At 52.1% G+C, this 18,028-nt stretch overlaps 1 protein-coding gene across 3 annotated transcripts; it reads right to left on the reverse strand.

The window, feature by feature from the left end:
* Positions 1-438: 438 nt before the first annotated feature.
* Positions 439-13,117, reverse strand: Slc4a11 (solute carrier family 4 member 11). Of its 3 annotated transcripts, NM_001107775.1 has the most exon segments (19): positions 439-825; positions 934-1,103; positions 1,180-1,375; positions 1,554-1,727; positions 1,816-1,984; positions 2,070-2,176; positions 2,361-2,619; positions 3,171-3,244; positions 3,462-3,594; positions 3,670-3,783; positions 3,866-3,991; positions 4,086-4,179; positions 4,256-4,459; positions 6,699-6,822; positions 7,806-8,119; positions 8,372-8,421; positions 8,507-8,671; positions 11,406-11,468; positions 12,773-12,888. In NM_001107775.1, coding segments are annotated over 18 exon segments (2,589 nt in total). In that variant the 5' UTR covers positions 11,452-11,468; positions 12,773-12,888; the 3' UTR covers positions 439-755.
* Positions 13,118-18,028: the final 4,911 nt, after the last annotated feature.

The following is an 18,028-nucleotide window of genomic DNA, read 5'->3' on the forward strand; positions in this document are numbered from 1 at the left end:
CTTACCCACATGGGTTTACTACCACAGGTTACTACAGTGTCTATCCATTTGGGTTTTCTTCTGTTCTGTTTGTCAAGACTCGTCAACAGTTGTGTTCCAGAGACAGGAATGACCAAAGGCATGAGGGTTCAGTAATTCACTGGAACTGGAGGACAGTCAACATCCAGGTCTCCAGATCACATCACCGGCTGTGCAGGGCACTCTTGTTCTCATCCTTAGCCAGATCCTGCACCTACGTTCTTCATACACTGCACAGCACCTCGCTCTACCCAAACCCTGTCCTGGGTCTTTGTACCCAGAATGCATCCTTTGCAGTGGCCTCTCAATGGGGTGACAGCATATACAGGGTACTCAACACTGGTCCCTTTTATTCTCCCCGCAGTGGGTTTGATTCCTGTTCTCCAGTCCTGGGGGAGTACCAAGGAGGATGGCAGCATGTTAAAGCATAGAAACAAGACTTTTATTCACTAATGTGCACAATCGAGTTCCTTATACAATCAAGGAAATGGGCTCTCTCCTGGGCATCAACTCTTTTATCAAAAGAATATCCACTCTTCTCAGCCCCACGCCGACAGTGTTTCTGACCCCAAACTAAATGTTGATGGGGCGAGAGGTGATCACACACCTCTGAAAACCACAACGCCAAGGGGCTTTAGGCCACAAGACAGCAATGAGGACGGGCTGGAGCCACAGCAGATCATACTCCCCACACATTGCCACGGAGCAGGCCTGAAGGATGGGGAGGCTGGTGCAGGTCAGGGCCTGTGCTCGGCATCCATGACATCCAAGTACTTGGCTTCAATGATTCGGGGTAGCAGATTATAGCTGCAGAGCAGAGGGAGAGGTACACTGAGTGGTGGGCAGTTATAGTAGGCACTCATCGAGTCCAGCCCTGGGCTGAGCCCTCCTGACAGCTGCCCAGTCTGGTCCTACCGGATTGGGATCATGGCAATCATGATGAGCGGAAAGACCATCTTCATGTAGGGCAGGGAGCTCATGCCGAACGCACAGAGCAGAAGCAGCTGCAGAATCTGCAGGCCCGTGAAGTAGTGAATCTTCCTTTGGGGCACTCTCCGGATGTAGTGTGTGGGTGGGTATGACGTCTGTGGGCAGCAGCAACCAGGCAGTCGGGCGGGTGTCTTCCCACCCCCAACCCCCTCCCTGTGTCCAGGCACCCACTTGCTCCTTGAGCAGCAGAGCTACACGTGAGAAGAGCTGGTTGCCGTCCAGGGAGGTCAGCGCAATGTAGAGGAAGAGTCCATAGAGCACGGGCTTGGGGATCCACTGCAGCGGGAATGGAAGCAGCAGCAGGGACAGACCCACCAGGACACTGGCACCCAGCGCAGTCAGCCGAGTCTCCTTAACATTCACAATCCTGTGGGGGCCCAGAGTATGGGGCCGCATGCGGGTGTAGCTAGGGCTGCAGTGCCTCTGAGCCCCTGTCTCTAAGCCACAATCCTACCTTAGGTCACCTGTAGGCCAAGGTTGTCCCCCTCTGACCTTCCGATACACCTGGCTCTTGCCCTAGGACTCTAGGGACCATTCATACTCACGTTTCATAAATGTGCCCATTCTCCACACGTTCCTCCACTAAGGCCAGTGCCCGCACATGCAGAGGGGAATGGGGATAGGCGGCGTGGATCCAGGGTAGCCCAAACAGAGACAGCCCCGTATTGATGATGGCAAGCAGCAGGAGGTCCCAGTGATAGGCAGTGCCCTTCACCAGCCTGAGGTAGGCACACACACACACACACAGAGTCCCATTGGCTGTCAGAAGTCTGGGACCTGGTCCCACCCTCCCACAGCCCCCAGTACCTGTTCTCTGGTGCATTGACCAGGGCGGCCACCAGGTTCTGCTCAATGAAGAAAAGCAAGGAGAGCAGGAAGCCAAGACCCATGGCACTGCTGATGGCCTTGAAGGACAGAGAGTGGATCTGTGCCACCTCAAAAAGGCTCTCGCTGGGGTTGTACCGGAACTTGCTCACTGCAACAGGGGACAGGCTTGGCCCACAGTTCCCAGGGGAGCAAAGCCATACCACCCCCAGCTCATGCCTCCCATCCCAACTCACTCTCAATTTCCTGGAAGCCATAGGAGCTGATGAGGGAGAAGGAGAGCACGGCGATAGGCAGGGCACAGTCAGACAGGGTCTCACGCACACATGGGTGCAGGTAGGGGCTGGAGACAATGGGTGTGTCAGCATGGCTTGGGGCTGGCCGGCCCTTACCCCACCCCGTGCGTGAGCCCCCTCGTTTCTTTTGAGGAAATCTTGAACTAGAGTCTATATAGCTTAGGCTGGCTTTGAACTTGAGATCCTCCTGCCTCCACCCCCTCAGTACTGGGATTAAGGGTGTGGCCTTACCTTTTCTTGAACTGGTAGAGGGTGTAGCCCAGCCAGAGTGTGCCCAGCATGATGAGGAGGCTGAGCACTGCAGTAGCCTGGTTGGAGTGTGTACTGATGGGGCTGCTGGCTGTAGTCATCTCTATGGGGCTGGCCAAGAAGCTGGTGTTGAGTGCAGTGTGGAGACTGGTGTTGGGGCTTCTGCTAATGCCCAACAGGCTTGCCAAGGAGGAAGTCCTTTTTGTGTGGTAGTGGTGACCATAGTAGTACTTCCAGAAGACTGTGGGACAGGTCAACAGGCCTAAGCCATCTGGGAGGCTGTGGCTTAGCTTCTATACAGATATAGGATGGAGGGGTGTCCCAAGGGAGGTCGGGATGCTGAAGGGGAGGGGAGGGGCCATAAAGGGAGAGAGGGCTTCTAAGAGAGGACAGAAGGAATAGGAGAGAGCTCTGCCCCTCCAAGGAGCTACCGCTTGTCCATCTATCTTTTGTCTCCCAAGTCTCGCTGACACCCAACACCCCCTCATGCCTGGCCCAGTGTCTCTGCCCCACCTCTGGTTTTGCCTGGAGAAACTATCTCCCCTTCAGCAGCACACAGGGCTGCTGCGTGCCGGTCATAGCTTCTACAGCATCTCTGCCGTGGGAAGAACAACCTTAGCTTCATACCTTCTCCTCTGCCCCAGTAGGCCACAGCTGAGAGCGCCCATCCCACAAGCAGGTCCCCCGCTGGGCATGGACTCACTTAGCTGTCTCAAACTCAGAGATCCTCCTGCCTCTGCTTCCCAAATGATAGGGTTAAAGGAGTGTCCAGCACACCTGACTCGTACTCACTTTTGACCATGCCCTTGACAGCGTCCAGCACAAACGTGATGGAAATGAACAGAGCAATGATCTCCTCTGTTGACCTGCAAGGAGGTGAATTGCCTCGAGATGTGTGTGGGTAACTAGTGAAGGCCTCCCCAAATCCCTGCATAGACCCTCCCCATGGAAGGACCACTCCCCAGTGGGGCCACTCCTAAGAAGCCCACCTCAACCTCTTGGAGAACACGCTATCCTGGGGTTACAGAGCTTTGTCATGAGGCTGACTCACATCTCCGGACCCTGCAGCCCAGGACAAATCACCTCTTAAAGAGATTCATAAGCAGGCTGAGGTTGAGGAAGGCATAAAGCGCAAGGAAGAAGCTGTTCCACAGGCCTGTCCACGCATAGAAGGCGTTGAAGTCCAGGTTGTAGTCATCACAGATGACCCGGATCACTGTAAACAGGGCAGGAAGGACAGTCAGGGCTGAGGTGGGTTCCGGGACCGTTTACCATTTTAACCCCACTGTACCCTGGGTGTAGATGGCCAGGGGTGCGGTTGTCAACAGGATCACCAGGGGCTGCCCAGAGAACAGTGCATACAAGAGGCCTCCGATGCTCTGTCCTGCTATGGTCTTCTGCACATCTGTGGAGGCGGTAAGGTCAGAGGTCACCACTGACTGCCCAGAGTCCTGCCTGGCACATCCCGACCACCGCCAGCCCCTCACCGATGGCTCCGTTTGTGTTCTCATCGTTGAGGGATCCAAAAGCAATGGTCGGTAAGAGGCAGGCGAAGTAGAGGAAGAGCGTGGTGGTGACATATTTGCCGACAGTCTTGCCTTTCCCAATGATGCCTGGGAACGCAAGACAGACGGCATTTGCGGAGGATGCGCGGCAGGCGCACGTGGCCTCGTGGCCTGAAAGGCTGAGTTCTGGCTGGGCGCATACCGTCCGTGAAGTCCAGCGGGTACACAGGGAACCTGCGCATGATGTCCACCCAGATGCCTTTCCCAAACGGGAAAAAGTCCTTGCATTTCGGGGGCTGGGAGAAAAGACAGGATGAGTTGGCCCTGGATGGCCCATGCTCCTCCCACCACACCCCCCCCCCTCTGCTGTACCCGAGGGTGTCTGTGAGTATGGAGGGAGCTCATGCTGTGCCCGGCTGCTCTTGGCATCATCATGGTGAGCAGCTGTCTCTGGTGCACCAAAGCCTCCTTGAACTCTTCCTCTGTGCGGGTCTTCAGGAGCTTCTGGCGGAAGGTGATGTCGGAGAACATGGTGGCGAATGTGCGTGCCACCTCCATCGCAGTCTTGGTGCTTTTCTGGAGGCAGAGGATAGCACCTCGAGCTCCCGCAGCAGAGGAAACCCTGCCTTTGCCCAGTGCGGTCAGGCACAGACAACTGGCAGTAGGTCCCGAAAGCTCAGGCATGCATGCACCTTGCCACTATTCCCCTAGGCCAGCAGGTCCCCTGAACCACCATGGATCTGGTGGTTTCTTTCCTTTTGGTTCGTTTGACATAGGCTCACACTCTGGTCTAGAACTATGGTGTCCTCAGCTACCCAAGAGTAGGGATTATAGGCAATGAGCCACCAGGCTTTGCTTAATTTTTTTTTTTTTTAAATAACTCAGACACTAGCATTGTCCGAAGCAAGAAGGTTTGAGCACTGACCAGAAGTCACATCCCTAACACATTTCAGTAGGTCTGGGTGTCTTCTGGTTTGTCTGGCTCTGAAAGAGGTTCAGGCCCGTCGGACCTTATTCTCTTACCTGACGTCCTGACACGGTCAAGTGTTAAGGTCTGGATATGAAACTTCCCCTAATGACTCATGCATTGAAAGGCTTGACCCCTTAACTGGGTTCTGAGGACTCTGACCTCATCATGGAATCACACCCTGACACAGTTACAATTTCATGGCATTGCCGAGAAGTTGTGGAAGAGGCTATGTGGTCTAAGGAAGTAGGCTATTGGGAGTACTCCTTAGAAGGGTATATCCTGTCACGGGACCATTCCCCTACTTTTTGTGAGGTGCTGGGATTCAAACTCAGAGCATCAGATATGCTATGCCAGCCTGCTGCCACAGAGCCAGAGCCAGCCTCTAGTGAGGGCACCAGTTCTGTTCCTCCAGAACAGCACTTGCCATCCCGATATTCTGCTCCAAGACCACGAAGCCAGCCGGCCAAGGGGTGGAGCCCCAAGCTGAAGTAGGCCTTCCCTCCTTCAAGTTGATTCTCACAGTGACAGCTGACACATGGCTTGTTCGCTCCCTCACTCATGTCTCCGGAGGCCCCTCTGTCAGACTTGGAGTGACAGTTGGCTGTGCTGGGGTGGGAGCCTAACTTCCTCAAGGCGACTGTTCTGGCCACACTTCCAGCGCCATTCCCTCTAACTCAGGAGGTGTTCTCTTGTCTTCTAGCACAGGGATATTATAGGCAGCACATCTATAGGACTGCTGGTGGAGCAGCCCCCCTCCTGGTACCCAGAAAATCCAGAGAAAGCAGCTTGCACCAGAGTCATCCAAAAGCTAATGAAGGGCTGGAGAGATGGCTTAGCTTTTTTTTTTTTTTTTTTTTTTTTTTTTTTGGTTCTTTTTTTCGGAGCTGGGGACCGAACCCAGGGCCTTGCGCTTCCTAGGCAAGCGCTCTACCACTGAGCTAAATCCCCAACCCGATGGCTTAGCTTTTAAGGGCACTGACTGCTCTTTGAGGGGATCTGGGCTCAGTTTCCAGCACCCACATGGTGGCTCATGGCTGTCTGTGACTACATTTCCAGGGGATCGGACACCCTCACATAGATAGGAGTGCAGACAAAACACCAATGCACATAAAATAAAAAGAAAGAAAGAAAAGAAAGTGGATGTCCTAGGAGAAGGCCAGCACTGGGAAGGCAAGAGGATGTGGAGTTTAAGGCCAGCCTCCAGCCTGCTTCAAAATAACTAAGGAAGGGTAGAGGTGTGGGTCGGTGACAGAGCAGGTGTCCAGCTATGTGTGTGTGAGGTCCATCCCCAGCAGGGAAGAATGAAGAACAGAGAGAGCAGTTGCTAATCAAAGTTTAAATATTAAGGCCGTCTATGGCTTTGGGCAGAGGGCTTACAGTTCCCTATTCAGGATTTTAAACCTTTTCCTTATTAGGAGAACTCCCAGACTAGACCAGTTTCAGCCCCAGCAAAGGCAGGGTCCAAGGAGTGAAGGTCCTGTTGAGCAAACCCTAAAGGAAGAAGGCTGCTGAGAAGCCAGCCAAAGAATGGTCCAAATGCACACAGTCATTATGCTGGGACTTGACTCCAGGGCCTTGTGCATACTGATCACGTGCCTTGCCACCAAGCTACACTGCCAGCCACCTGAGTCAGTAACTGTCAGAAGCATTTCTCTTCAGTGGGAAAGCCAACCTTCTGGGCATTTCCAGGGAAATTCTGATGCAACAGAGACTTTGCAAGAACACCTCTAATATGCATCAAACAGACCGGAAGAGCGGGTCTGAGGCGACCTGTAGGGATGTTCCCAAGGAATGGGCAGAGCAGCCTGGGACCTGCCTCACAAGGCACCCAACATTGAAACTCACCATCTTGGGTGGGGCCAGCACCAGGATGACAAAGCGAACCTCACAGGAGTTTTCCCCCCAGTTCTGTGGCCGAACCAGGCGGCTGATACACACATGCCGCTTCTGTAGGGACTTCATGGTACAGCTGCTCGGAAGAGAAGAGCCAAAGAACAGTTGCCACCCTCAGGAGCACAGGCTCCTGCCACCCTGCCAAGCCTGTGATAGAGGTTACCAGGGGAGACAAATAGACAACGGGAGGGCTGGAGAGACGGCCTAGCAGTAAGGAGCACTGGCTGCTCTTACAAAGGAGCGGCGTTCAATTCCCTGTACCCACACAGCTGCTTACAATGCACCGGGAACTCTGGCATCTGTGACAGGCATACGGTGCACACACAACACCCAAACAAACAAACACATTAAGGGAAGAAGAGGAGGAGGAAGAACAAGGGGAGGAAGAGGAGGGGGAGAAGAGGAAGAAGAGGAGGAAGAGGGGGAAGAGGAGGATGAGGAGGAGGAAGAGGGGGAAGAGGAGGAGAAAGAAGAGGAAGAGGAAGAAGAGGAGGAAGAGGAAGAAGAGGAGGAGGAAGAAGAGGATGAGGAAGAGGAGGAGGAAGAGGGGAAGAGGAGGAAGAGAGGGAAGAGGAGGAGGAAGAAGAGGAGGAAGAGGAAGAAGAGGAGGAGGAAGAAGAGAAGGAAGAGGAAGAAGAGGAGGAGGAAGAAGAGGAAGAGGAGGAGGAAGAGGGGGGAGAGGAGAAAGAAGAGGAGGAAGAGGAAGAAGAGGAGGAGGAAGAAGAGAAGGAAGAGGAAGAAGAGGAGGAGGAAGAAGAGGATGAGGAAGAGGAGGAGGAAGAGGGGGGAGAGGAGGAAGAGGAGGAAGAAGAGGGGGAAGAAGATGGCAAAGAGGGGGGAGAGGAGGAAGAGGAGGAGGAGGAAGAAGAGAAAGAAGATGAGGAAGAGGAGGAAGAGGGGGAAGAGGAAGAAGATGATCAGGTGGGACAGAGGGCTCATCATATCCTGGGACAGACATCACACTTCTGTCCCTTGTGTGGAGGACGGTTTCTCCAGGGACATGAGATACCCAGATAACAGTAGGGGACCAGGCATGGTGGTTGTAGGATGGCAACTCACACGATGCAGAGCCATGACTGCTCGTACTGCAGTCCTCTGACAGTGGCGGTCACTCCCTGGATGGTATCTGACAGCAGGTGGACTTTACTCTCCATGGGGCCCCCAGCATCTGTAAAGAGCTTAGCCATGAGCAGGTCCAGGTCACAATCAGGCTCTGCATGGTTGGGGTCCTGGGCAAAGCGGTTTAGCATAGTTCGGAGCACATCATCCAGTGAGGTAGCTGTCTCATTCAGGATGATGCTGGCCTGGGCCAGGAAGCCATCCAGGTCACGGTGTGCACGGACCTCTTCCTCGAAGTTCTTTAATTTCAGATACTGTAGGGACCCCAGGTACAGAAACCACACAGGCTGTTAGACACTTGTCCTGATTGCCACTACCTGCCCTCCGCAGTGGTCTATGACTATCCCTGCCCACCAGGAACCAGGTGGGAAACTCAGGCTTGGGCTAGTTTGACATCCCTGTTTAGGAAGGCCAGAGAACATGGGGACAACATAGCAGATACAAGGGAATCAGGTCTCCTGAGCCCCAACTGGAGATCCAGCACAGCCCTGGAGGATGGGCCTCACCTTGCGGGAGGTGTGTAAGAGCACGCAGCCTCCAGTTGCAGCTTCTATGTCTGGAGGAGTAGGAAGAGAGCTCAGTATGCTGTCCCACCCTCTCAGGACTCCTTAGCAGAGTGGGGCCACCTACCATCCCCATACCAGATTTGGAAGGCTGCACTTCAAGGTTGACATTGACAAAAAAACGGATGCTCTCGCCAGACACAATGGAGGAGTTGACGGTGTCAAAGACCTCATCCCCCAGGCTGTCCTCCCGGACGTCAGGGTTATCATCTGTGTCATTCTTGAAGTATCCCAGAGTGGCGGCTGTCACCAGGAGAGACCATCTATCAGTGATACCACGAGAAGGGACTCTCAACCCAAGACGTGGGTACCCATGCTCCGTCTCCCGTGTGTATCCTCTGATGATCCCACCAGTCAAGGAGGGAGCTTTGGCTTAGGGAGGCAGAATGGCTGGTTCTGCCTGTCCCTACTCAGAGTCTGGCAGCTGACACCCAGAGCTGAAGCCCCAGCTGGGTGATCTTTTGTACCCTTGTTTTCAACTTTAAGAACCAAGGCTCTGTACTATTCTGACCCTTCAGCTTAGAAACAGTAGTGCTAGGCCAGGTCAGGTGGCACATTTAATCCTAGCATTTGAGAAGCAGAGGCAGACAGATCTGTATGAGTTCAAGGCCAGCCTGGTCTACATATAGAGTTACGTGCCTAGAATGTAAAGCTCAGGAATTTAAGGCGAGCATGGGCTACACAATTAGTCTTAGTCAAAGAAAAAAAACAAAACCAAAAGGCAAACAAACACTTTGTACAGGAGGCTCATTCCTGTAAAGCCCAGCACTCAGGAGGCTGAGGCAGGAGGATTATATGAGTTCCAAGCCAACCTGAGCTTTAGTGTGACTCTATTTCAAAATATAAAAAAGTGGTGCTGGGGTGGGGGATTTAGCTCAGTGGTAGAACGCTTGCCTAGCAAGCGCAAGGCCCTGGGTTCGGTCCCCAGCTCTGAAAAAAGGAAAAAAAAGTGGTGCTGGTGAGATGGCTCAGTGGTTATGATAAGCATGGATTGCTTGCTTAATCACGAGGACAGGAATTCAGATCCCACGCAGCACCAATGCTGGGCAGCTCGCACATGCTCCTAACTGTAGCTCCAAGGGAGAAGGTGCCCTCTTCTGGCCTTATACACATATGCACTTACACAAACACATGCTCAATAGTCTGTGTTGTCTGAGTGTGTGTGTGCGTGCGTGTGCGTATTTCCCCAGGGAAGGTGAAGCTGCTGCAGCTCCGAGTGCCCCCCCCCACCTCATTGACCTCATTGGTGCAGGGCTTAGAGCCCTCCTCCCAGGGAGGACGGGTGAGACTGAGAGCAGAACAGCAAGGCTGAGACTCAGTTCAGCAGTTGGTAAGAAAGCCTGTGGAACAGCCGGAAGATGGAAGGCCTCCTCAGTCCGGCTCCCACCAAGCCCTTTCCTCGATGCAGAAGGATCTATATAACATGAAAACATCCCTTTTCCCTGTAGCTCTGGAAAAATCACAGCCTGAGTCAGCCTGGTATAACGGCCTCTGGTCAGTCAGACTCTCTCCATCTCTCCTTCGGCCAGATAGCTAGGCCACAGGCATGCCCACTCTTGTCCTATAAGCCAGCAGAGAGTGTCTCCCCCTCCAGGGTTGTCTTCGAGCTCATTTGACTCCCCCTTCCTAGAGTTCTCTTTTCAGACTGTCCTATAGCCCCACACCTGTGGGGACTTTCAGGAAAGAGGCCATTAAATCCAGAGCCCCCCAGTGACTGACGAACACCTGCACGGGGACAGGGACAGGGACGGGGACAGGTCAGTGGCATGCCCACACCTGCCACACAGTGACTCACCCTGACTCATTTCCAGTCCTGCCCTTTAGCTTCCTCTGAACACCCCAGGCCGTGTACCTCGATATCCTGAGCTCAGGCCCTGGTAATCACCCCACCCCCAGGCCTGGAGAATCACTGTGCCAAAAGAAGTCTATCTCCCTACCCCTACCCCCACACCTTTATTGTGGAGGACATGGCAACCACCCTCTTTAATGTAGGCCTAACTTATTTAAAACTACTTGGGCTGGGAGGGGAACCAGGGAGCCCAGGCTTGTTGAAGGGGCAAGAGGTTCAGATGTTCAAAGTTATCCTTAGCTACACAGTGATCTAGAGGCTAGCCTAGGCTACCCAAGACCCCGCCTAAATAATTAAGTAAGCCCACTTGGTTCCTCCAGCAGCCAGGCTCAGTCTGACTTCCGCTGCCACTCCCAGCCGGGTACATCTTTCTCTTCCTGGGCCCTACCTTTTCTTAGCCTTGGCTCTCAGACCTCTTAGGTCTCCCACCGTGCCACTCTGAGTAGCATAGCCATAAAGCTAAGCTTCCAGCCTGACACAAAGAGCCCTGGAGATCTGGGTAAAAAAACGCAACACCAAGACACCTAAACACTGGGCTACTAAACAACCTGGGAAAGCAAGGACTGCAGCTCAGTGTGTAGCATTTGTGCCTAATATGTGTGGCACAAACTGGTAATCTTAGTATTTGGATATAATTGGAAATTCAAGTTCATATTTGGCTACATGGGGAGTTTTAGGCTACATGATGTGGTTTTTTTTCTCAAACAAAATCAAATGAAACAAACAAACAAACAAACAAACAAACAAAAGGGTAGGCAGATTAGCAGCATGGGGCCAAACACAAGGAAGAAGCTAGCCAGTTGAAGCAGGGACAACTGTAGCTTCTCTCTCCAGAACCGAGTGGGGACTGAGCAATCAAGGCATACAGAGCATGGAGCTGGTCAGATATGAAGGGCACAGTGAGCCACAGGAGAAAACTGCAAGCGGTGCTGGTAGCCATCTGCCCTCCCAGGACCTCAGCACCCGGGGTTGCCTTTCAGACCCATCAGCTGCCGACTTGGCAAGCCACATGGCCTTCAGATAGGTGGGAGCTAACCACTCCAGCACTGGGCTACGGACAAGTGACTCTGCCAAGCGTTCATTGGTAGGTACACGGGGCTGAGTTCCCCAGATTTTCTAGATACACACCTGAGAAGTATTCACCGGAGTCCTGACAGTGTTCATTCTGTGACATGGCTCAAGCACAGTTTTCTACAAGAGAAGCCAAAGAATAGTTACCAACCCTGTGGACCAGCCCTGGACAGCTCCTGGGCCTTAGCTCACCCCATGCCTGCTGACTCTTCATCCTTCCAAGGAACACATACGAGCTCACTTCAAGAGTCAGCATACTACAAAGGGGAGCCTGCAGTGCCTGGGGAGACCATCCTTACTCTAGGGTATTAAATCTCTTAGTCCGTCTACTATGGGCTGCCTATGCACGCAAGGGAAATGAAGGGTACTTTCTCAGGTCATGTCATCACAAAATTATCATCAGTACTCAGCTCATTAGCCAAAGCGTCTCTCTCTGACTGAGCCTCTCTGACTGAGCGCTATCCAGCTCCGGAGGAAGGCAATTGGAAATCGCCTCCTCCCTGGATCCAGCCCAGCCTGGCCAGCACTTTGAGGTAGGGGTGTGTCCATGAACCTCTCCTCAGATCTGCCCTGGTTGCCAGGGGCCACACACACCCATCTCAATCGCAGATCTTCCAAACCTCTTCAATGGCCTAGGGGGTCACCCAGGGGACCAATCCAGCAACTGCCTCTATCCCCGGGTTGCACCGTGTCCCGCGATTTCGGAAAGAAGGAGCCATTGGCCCAGAAAGAAGGGGTGGAGTGGTTATGCAGAACACACTAAAATTGGAGATACTATCCGGGATGTTTGTGCAAGGAAGAACACACGGGAGGGAGGGGCGTGCAGAATAAAGGGATGTAGTCTACACTCGCAGCACTCAGAGTGAGTGGATGGGCAGGATTCAGAGGCGCTCCGGGCGGTAGCGAAGGAGAACAGACCACACCCACGTGCAGGTGAATGGCCGGATACACCCGGCTCAGATGGATTCTAACTCTAGGCGGCGGCAGGCAATCCGGTGCTGAGGACACTGAAGCGCCACCTTGCCCATTTCCGAGCTCCCCACCCTCCTCTCCGCCGGTTACGTTACATCTTTCGTTCAATTGCGGAGAGTGTGTCAAGACGACGAACGCAAAACAAACACCGACAGGATGCCCACGGTGTCCCCGGCCGCCCTTTAACGCGCGCGCGCGCGCGTGAACTAGCATTCGGACCTCTTTTGGTCGAACCCCTCCGGAGGCGCGAAATCCGCACAGCCTCTCGCCCACCCAGGCCTGAGAGGCCGGTGCTGGCGTACACCCCTGGCGTGGCCGTGGCCCAGGCTTCTCACTCAGGACTCTGCTGTTCCAGGCGGGCTCGCAGCAGGAGTCGGTGACACTCCTGAGAGCCGCGCCGCGCTCCTAACCGTGCGGCGTGAGGCCGCTTGCAACCAAAGTCGCGCCCTCACCCGGGAGATCTGTTCTGGATCCGCGGCTGCTCGCGTGCGCAGGCCTGAGAGTCGTGGGGTGCCGGCCTGGAAGTTTCGGAACAGTTCCACAGTGCAGGGCCACTCACCAGAGCCCGGAGGGCACGGGCGCGCCTGCTTTAAAAGCTTGGAGGAACTCCGCCCCCACCTTAGCTGAGCACCACTACCAGCCACGCCCTCGGGCTGCTGAGTCGCCCCCAAACCGCCCTTGCCGCGCCCCTTTGCCCTCGCCACGCCCCCGACCGCCAGGGCGGTCCCCAACCTCCGCCCACGCCGCTTTCTGCACTTGCCCGTGGGCTAGCGCTCTAAGCCGCCCACGTTCGCGCGTGTTCACCCGCTGGCGCCCGCCCTCGGCGCATCCCTCTCCCAGGTTAGGAGGTGGCCGGGTCTCTGGAGAGCGGCTCGTGGTGAGTTCTGATAAGCGATGAGCACCTCTTTCCTCAACCCTACCCCAATCCCCGGCCCAACCCTCCGTGGTTTCTCAGTAATTGATTCTACAGACCTTGAGCCTCCTATTGTCCCTGGAGCACAAACTTAAGCAAAGTACTGTTCTCCAGCTATTCCTTCCCACTCAATGATAGCTTCCACACAGTTCTCTCCACTGTCGCTCAACCGTGAAAGGGGGTGGTGAGCTGGACAGGCATTTGGAGTGTTGCGGGAATTTGTATATAAATAGGTATGAAGAACCAAGTTGGCGTTCGGATTGAAGGTATGGAGGGTCCTGAGGTTTACACACACACACACACACACACACACACACACACACACACACACACACACACACACTGATTACTCAGGGATAGCCACACGCTGCCTTTGTCGGGTAAGCAGGCCCTGGGAGGAGAGGCTACCTGCCATGTTGTTCCACCTAGCTCTTAGGAACTCCTCTCAGTATCTTCTAGAATCCTATCCCTGTACAGGCTCGTGAAGTGGCAGTGTGGAGAAAGAGCCAGGCAGGATGTGAGACTCAGGGTCCGGATCCTTCTTTCACCCCAGTCTCTCATGTCTGTGAACATTTTGTCGTCAGTGAACCTTTTGTTTTCTGCATCCTAACAGCACCCTGATATCTGGTTGGTCCAACCCCTCCTATTTCAGAAAATTTCTGGAGACTCAAGGAACAACTTCCCCAACTCTTGCCTTATTGAGGAGAAAGAAGCCCAGAGTACCCACACCCCACCCCAGAGAGTGACTATGGACTTCCACACCATTGTCTGTCTCACAGGGAGTGACCTTTCCCCCTTCAGCCCTTTAGGCAGTATTTAAGGAACAGTTTCCTTCATTTTCCCACCTGCCCCGTGTTGTGCAGACCAGAGGCTGAAGGGGCAAACAGACAGTGAAGTCCTCCTCCTGCCTTTGCCTTGATGAGTGATGACTTGAGCAGGCAGGCCAAGCGACCCCACCTATGCGAACACCTCCCCTCCTGTTCCAGGAACTGTCTAATGACTTTCCAAGTACCTTTAAGTTCTGCCTACCCCTTGCTATGTCTCTTAGAATCTGGGGTGAGAAGCAACCGTATCTCATTTAAAAATCTAAAACAAGGCGGATGTGGCAGTGCATGCTGGAGGCAGAGGCAGGCAGATCTCCAAGTTTGAGGCCAGCCAGCTCTACAGAGCAAGTTCCAGGCCAGCCAGAGCTACTTAGACCTTTTCTCAAAAAAATGAAGCAAAGCAAAACCAACCAACCAACCAACCAACCAACCAACCAACCAACCAAACAAACAAACACAATAAAACATAAGAGGAGAGTTCAGTGGTCAAGACCACTTACTGCTCTTGAAGAGGACCTGGGTTTGGTTCTCAGCACCCACGTGATGGCTCAGAACCACATGAACTAAACTTCTGGCCTCAACAGGCACCTATACCTATGGTGTACATATGTAATAAGTAGGCAAAACTCTCATACACAGAATATAAAAATAAGTTGATCTAAAAACATTAAGAACTTTTAAAATGGTTTTTTTCAAAGGGGAGGGGTTGACAAGATGACTCAGCAGGTACTTGCCCTTGAGCCTAACTACCTGAGTTCAATACCAGGGACCCACACTGTGGAAGGAGGGGGCCTACTCTCACAAACTGTCCTCTACCCTTAACCTTCCACATGACCCATGGGACATGTGTCTCCTCCCCAAAGAGAGCTTTAATTAAAAAGGGGGGGGGTGGTCTTCAAGATGGCTCAGTGGGTAAAGGCACTTACCATGCAAACTTAGGTGACCTGTGGTCAATTTCTGGAGCCCACATAAAGGTGAAGGGAAAAATAAACCCCATAGAGTTGTCTTGAGACGGGCACCCAGCTCCTTCAAGCCAGGAAGTCACCAGAGGCATCCACATCAAATCCAGAAACAAGTGTTACTTTTTCAAAACAGCTGGAATTGGCCCACTTGCACCTCCAATGCGTCTACTACGTGGCGGTCTAACCAGCATTGCTTCCATCACTCCACAAGCCACTTTCCCTTTCTGGTGGCTTCCCTCCCTCTTTTAATCACAGCACTAGGGAGGCAGATGCAGGCAAATCTCTGAGGGTTCAGGGCCACCCTGATGTACTAATAAGTTCCAGGATAGCCAAGGCTAGTAGAGAGACTCTGTCTCAGAAAACCAATGGACCAAAAACCAAAAGAAGACACAACAAAGTCACCAAAACCAAAACAACAATTCAACAAAAACTAAATAGGAACAAAAATGTTAAAATGGAGGTTTGTGGGGGAATGGGTAGATGTGCAGTTGTATGGACAAGCTCAGGGGCCAGAGGCCAACTTGCCTGCTGAACTCAGGGGCTGTCTCCCTTGTCTTTAGAGAAAGGTCTCTCATTGGTACCTGGGTTCACCAACTAAGCTAGGCCGGCTGGTCAGGATCTCCCTGTCTTCACTTCCCAGTCAACACTGGATTAACTTTTTGTTTTCTTCGTGGGTGCTCCAGATAGAACCCAGGTTCTCAGCAAGCACCTTACAAACTGACCCGTCTGTCTCCCCAGCCCTCAGAAATGAGTCTTTTTAGCTAGAAAATTCCATGAAGACTTATTCTCAGACAAACAGTTTTCCTTATCAATCCATCTTTCCTTCTTCCTGTTGTCCTTATTTTCTATTATTTGAACATTCACCCAGGCATGAAATTTCAGAGATGTAATTTCTCAGAATACAAACGAGAGGAAAAACTTGAATTTCTTTACTGATACGGGAAACGCAGCTGTCACCGTGTGGTGAAGGAGATACACACTCGAAACCAGAGGCTTAGTTCTCCGCTTTACAGATTTATACTAAGAGGAAATAAAATTTTTGAGCCTCATGCACTTTTTGCTTTAAGCTGATCAATTTAGCAATTCAGAGGCCTTGGAGGGGGAAAGAATAACAACTTGTTGATAAACACATTTTTCTTCAGAGTTTTGGAGAATGAGACATTTTTGGCATTGTTTCAGAACACTGGGTTTTTTTCCATTTTGGCTTTTTCCACTTTTCCTTCCAAGGCATCCCCTTGGTTCTGTCTGGCCAGTCATTGTCTTGTCTTGTCACCGATTGTTCCTTCAAGATGGCTCTTTGGTTGGTCTACTTTTTACCACCACCAACCCGGAGCAGCAGCTCCCCCCCTCCCCAAGATAAGAAAGTATATTTTAAAGGGAAAAAGATTATCAAATAGACTTCCCTGGCACACTGGTGCTCAGAGGAACTACACAGCCTTTGTTAGTGTATGTGTGTGTGTGGGGGATTATTTTGAGTGACAAGGGGTCTATGTAACCCTGGCAGGCTGGAATTCAATATCTACCTGAGACTGGACTCGAACTTTTTTTTTAAAGATTTATTTATTTTATTATTATGAGTACACTATAGCTGTCTTCAGACACTCCAGAAGAGGGCATTGGATCCCATTACAGATGGCTGTGAGCCACCATGTGTTTGCTGGGATTTGAACTCAGGACCTCTGGAAGAGCAGTCAGTGCTCCTAACCGCTGAGCCATCTCTCTGGCCCAGTCTCAAGCTTTTATCTGTGTCTCCCAAGTGCTGGAATTAAAGGCTTGTGCCGCCATGTCTGGCTAATTTTAACGTACATAATAACTTTTCTATTTACTGCATATGGAGTGTTTGCTGTCATGTCTATCTGTGCACCATGTTGGTGACTGTTGTCAGAGAAAGAGTTGGGTCCCCTGGAACTGGAGTTATGGATGCTTGTGAGCCACCACGTGGGGACTAGGAATGGAACCTGGGTCCTCTGCAAGAGTAACAAGTCCTCTTAACCACTGAGCCATCTCTATAGCTTTTACTATGAATGTTTTGAGACAGGGACTCATGTAACCCAGAGTGGTTTAAAACTCCACGCTGTTAGAAAAACCTTGAAATCCTGGTCGGCCTGCTTCTACTGCCCCCTTTCCCCCAGTGCTGGGATTACAAGTGTGAGCCACTGTGCCCAGTTTGTGCACTGAGGTTGGGACCCAGGGCCTTTTGCACATGCTGGGCTAATACACTACCTACTAAGGTGCATCCCAGCTGAGCATTATTTTGGTGTGTGAATGTCCATGTGAGCGGGTGTGTGTGTACAGACCAGAGGATAACCTTCCTCGGTCAAGTTCCTCACTGTCATTCACCCCCACCTCCCAGTCTTTTATCACCTGCAACTTGCCTAGTAGGCTGGGCGGGCTGGTCAGCGAGCCCTGGAGGACTTACCTGGTTCCATCTCCAAGTGCTGCTGTTATAAGCAGGAGCTACTATACCAGGATTTATTTTTTACTTGCTCTGTGTTTGAGTGTTTGCCTTCGTGTCTATCTGTGCACCTCTCGTGTGGCTGGTGTGTGTGGAGGCCAAAAGGAGGTGTTGGATGGATCTTCTGGAAATGGAGGTATAGATTGTTGTGAACTATTATGTGGGTTGTGGGAATAAAACCCAGGTTCTCTGGAAGAGGAGCCAGTGCTTTAAAAAAAAGTCAGTGCTTTTAAAAAAAGCCATTTCTTCAGCCCCAGATATTTTTGTTTTTGAACACAGGGTTCTGTGTAGTCCTAGTTGTCCTGAACGAACTAGCTCTGTGGACCAGGCTGGCCTCGAACTCACAGAAATCTGCCTGCCTCTGCCTACTTAGTGCTGGGAAAAAGGCAAGCACTACCATTGCCTGGCTAGCTTTTTTTGTTGTTGTTTTTTTGTTGTTTTTAAATTGAGTTCTGGGGATTGAACTTAGGTCCTAAGACTAAGCCATTTCTCCAGTCAATAAATAATGAGTGAGTGAATAAATAAATAAATAAATCCCTAAGACTTTATTTTCT

The sequence above is a fragment of the Rattus norvegicus genome, chromosome 3 (genome assembly GCF_036323735.1).
Source record: "Rattus norvegicus strain BN/NHsdMcwi chromosome 3, GRCr8, whole genome shotgun sequence".
NCBI classification, from domain to species: Eukaryota; Metazoa; Chordata; class Mammalia; order Rodentia; family Muridae; genus Rattus; species Rattus norvegicus.

Coding starts and splice junctions, on each gene's coding strand:
- Slc4a11 (XM_063283763.1), bottom strand. CDS start 11,451: ATGTCACAGAATGAACACTGTCAGGACTCCGGTGAATACTTCTCAG. Junction 4,180..4,255: donor ATACTCACAGACACCCTCGG/GTACAGCAGAGG, acceptor CTTTTCTCCCAG/CCCCCGAAATGCAAGGACTT. Junction 3,595..3,669: donor CCTGGCCATCTACACCCAGG/GTACAGTGGGGT, acceptor CCCTGTTTACAG/TGATCCGGGTCATCTGTGAT.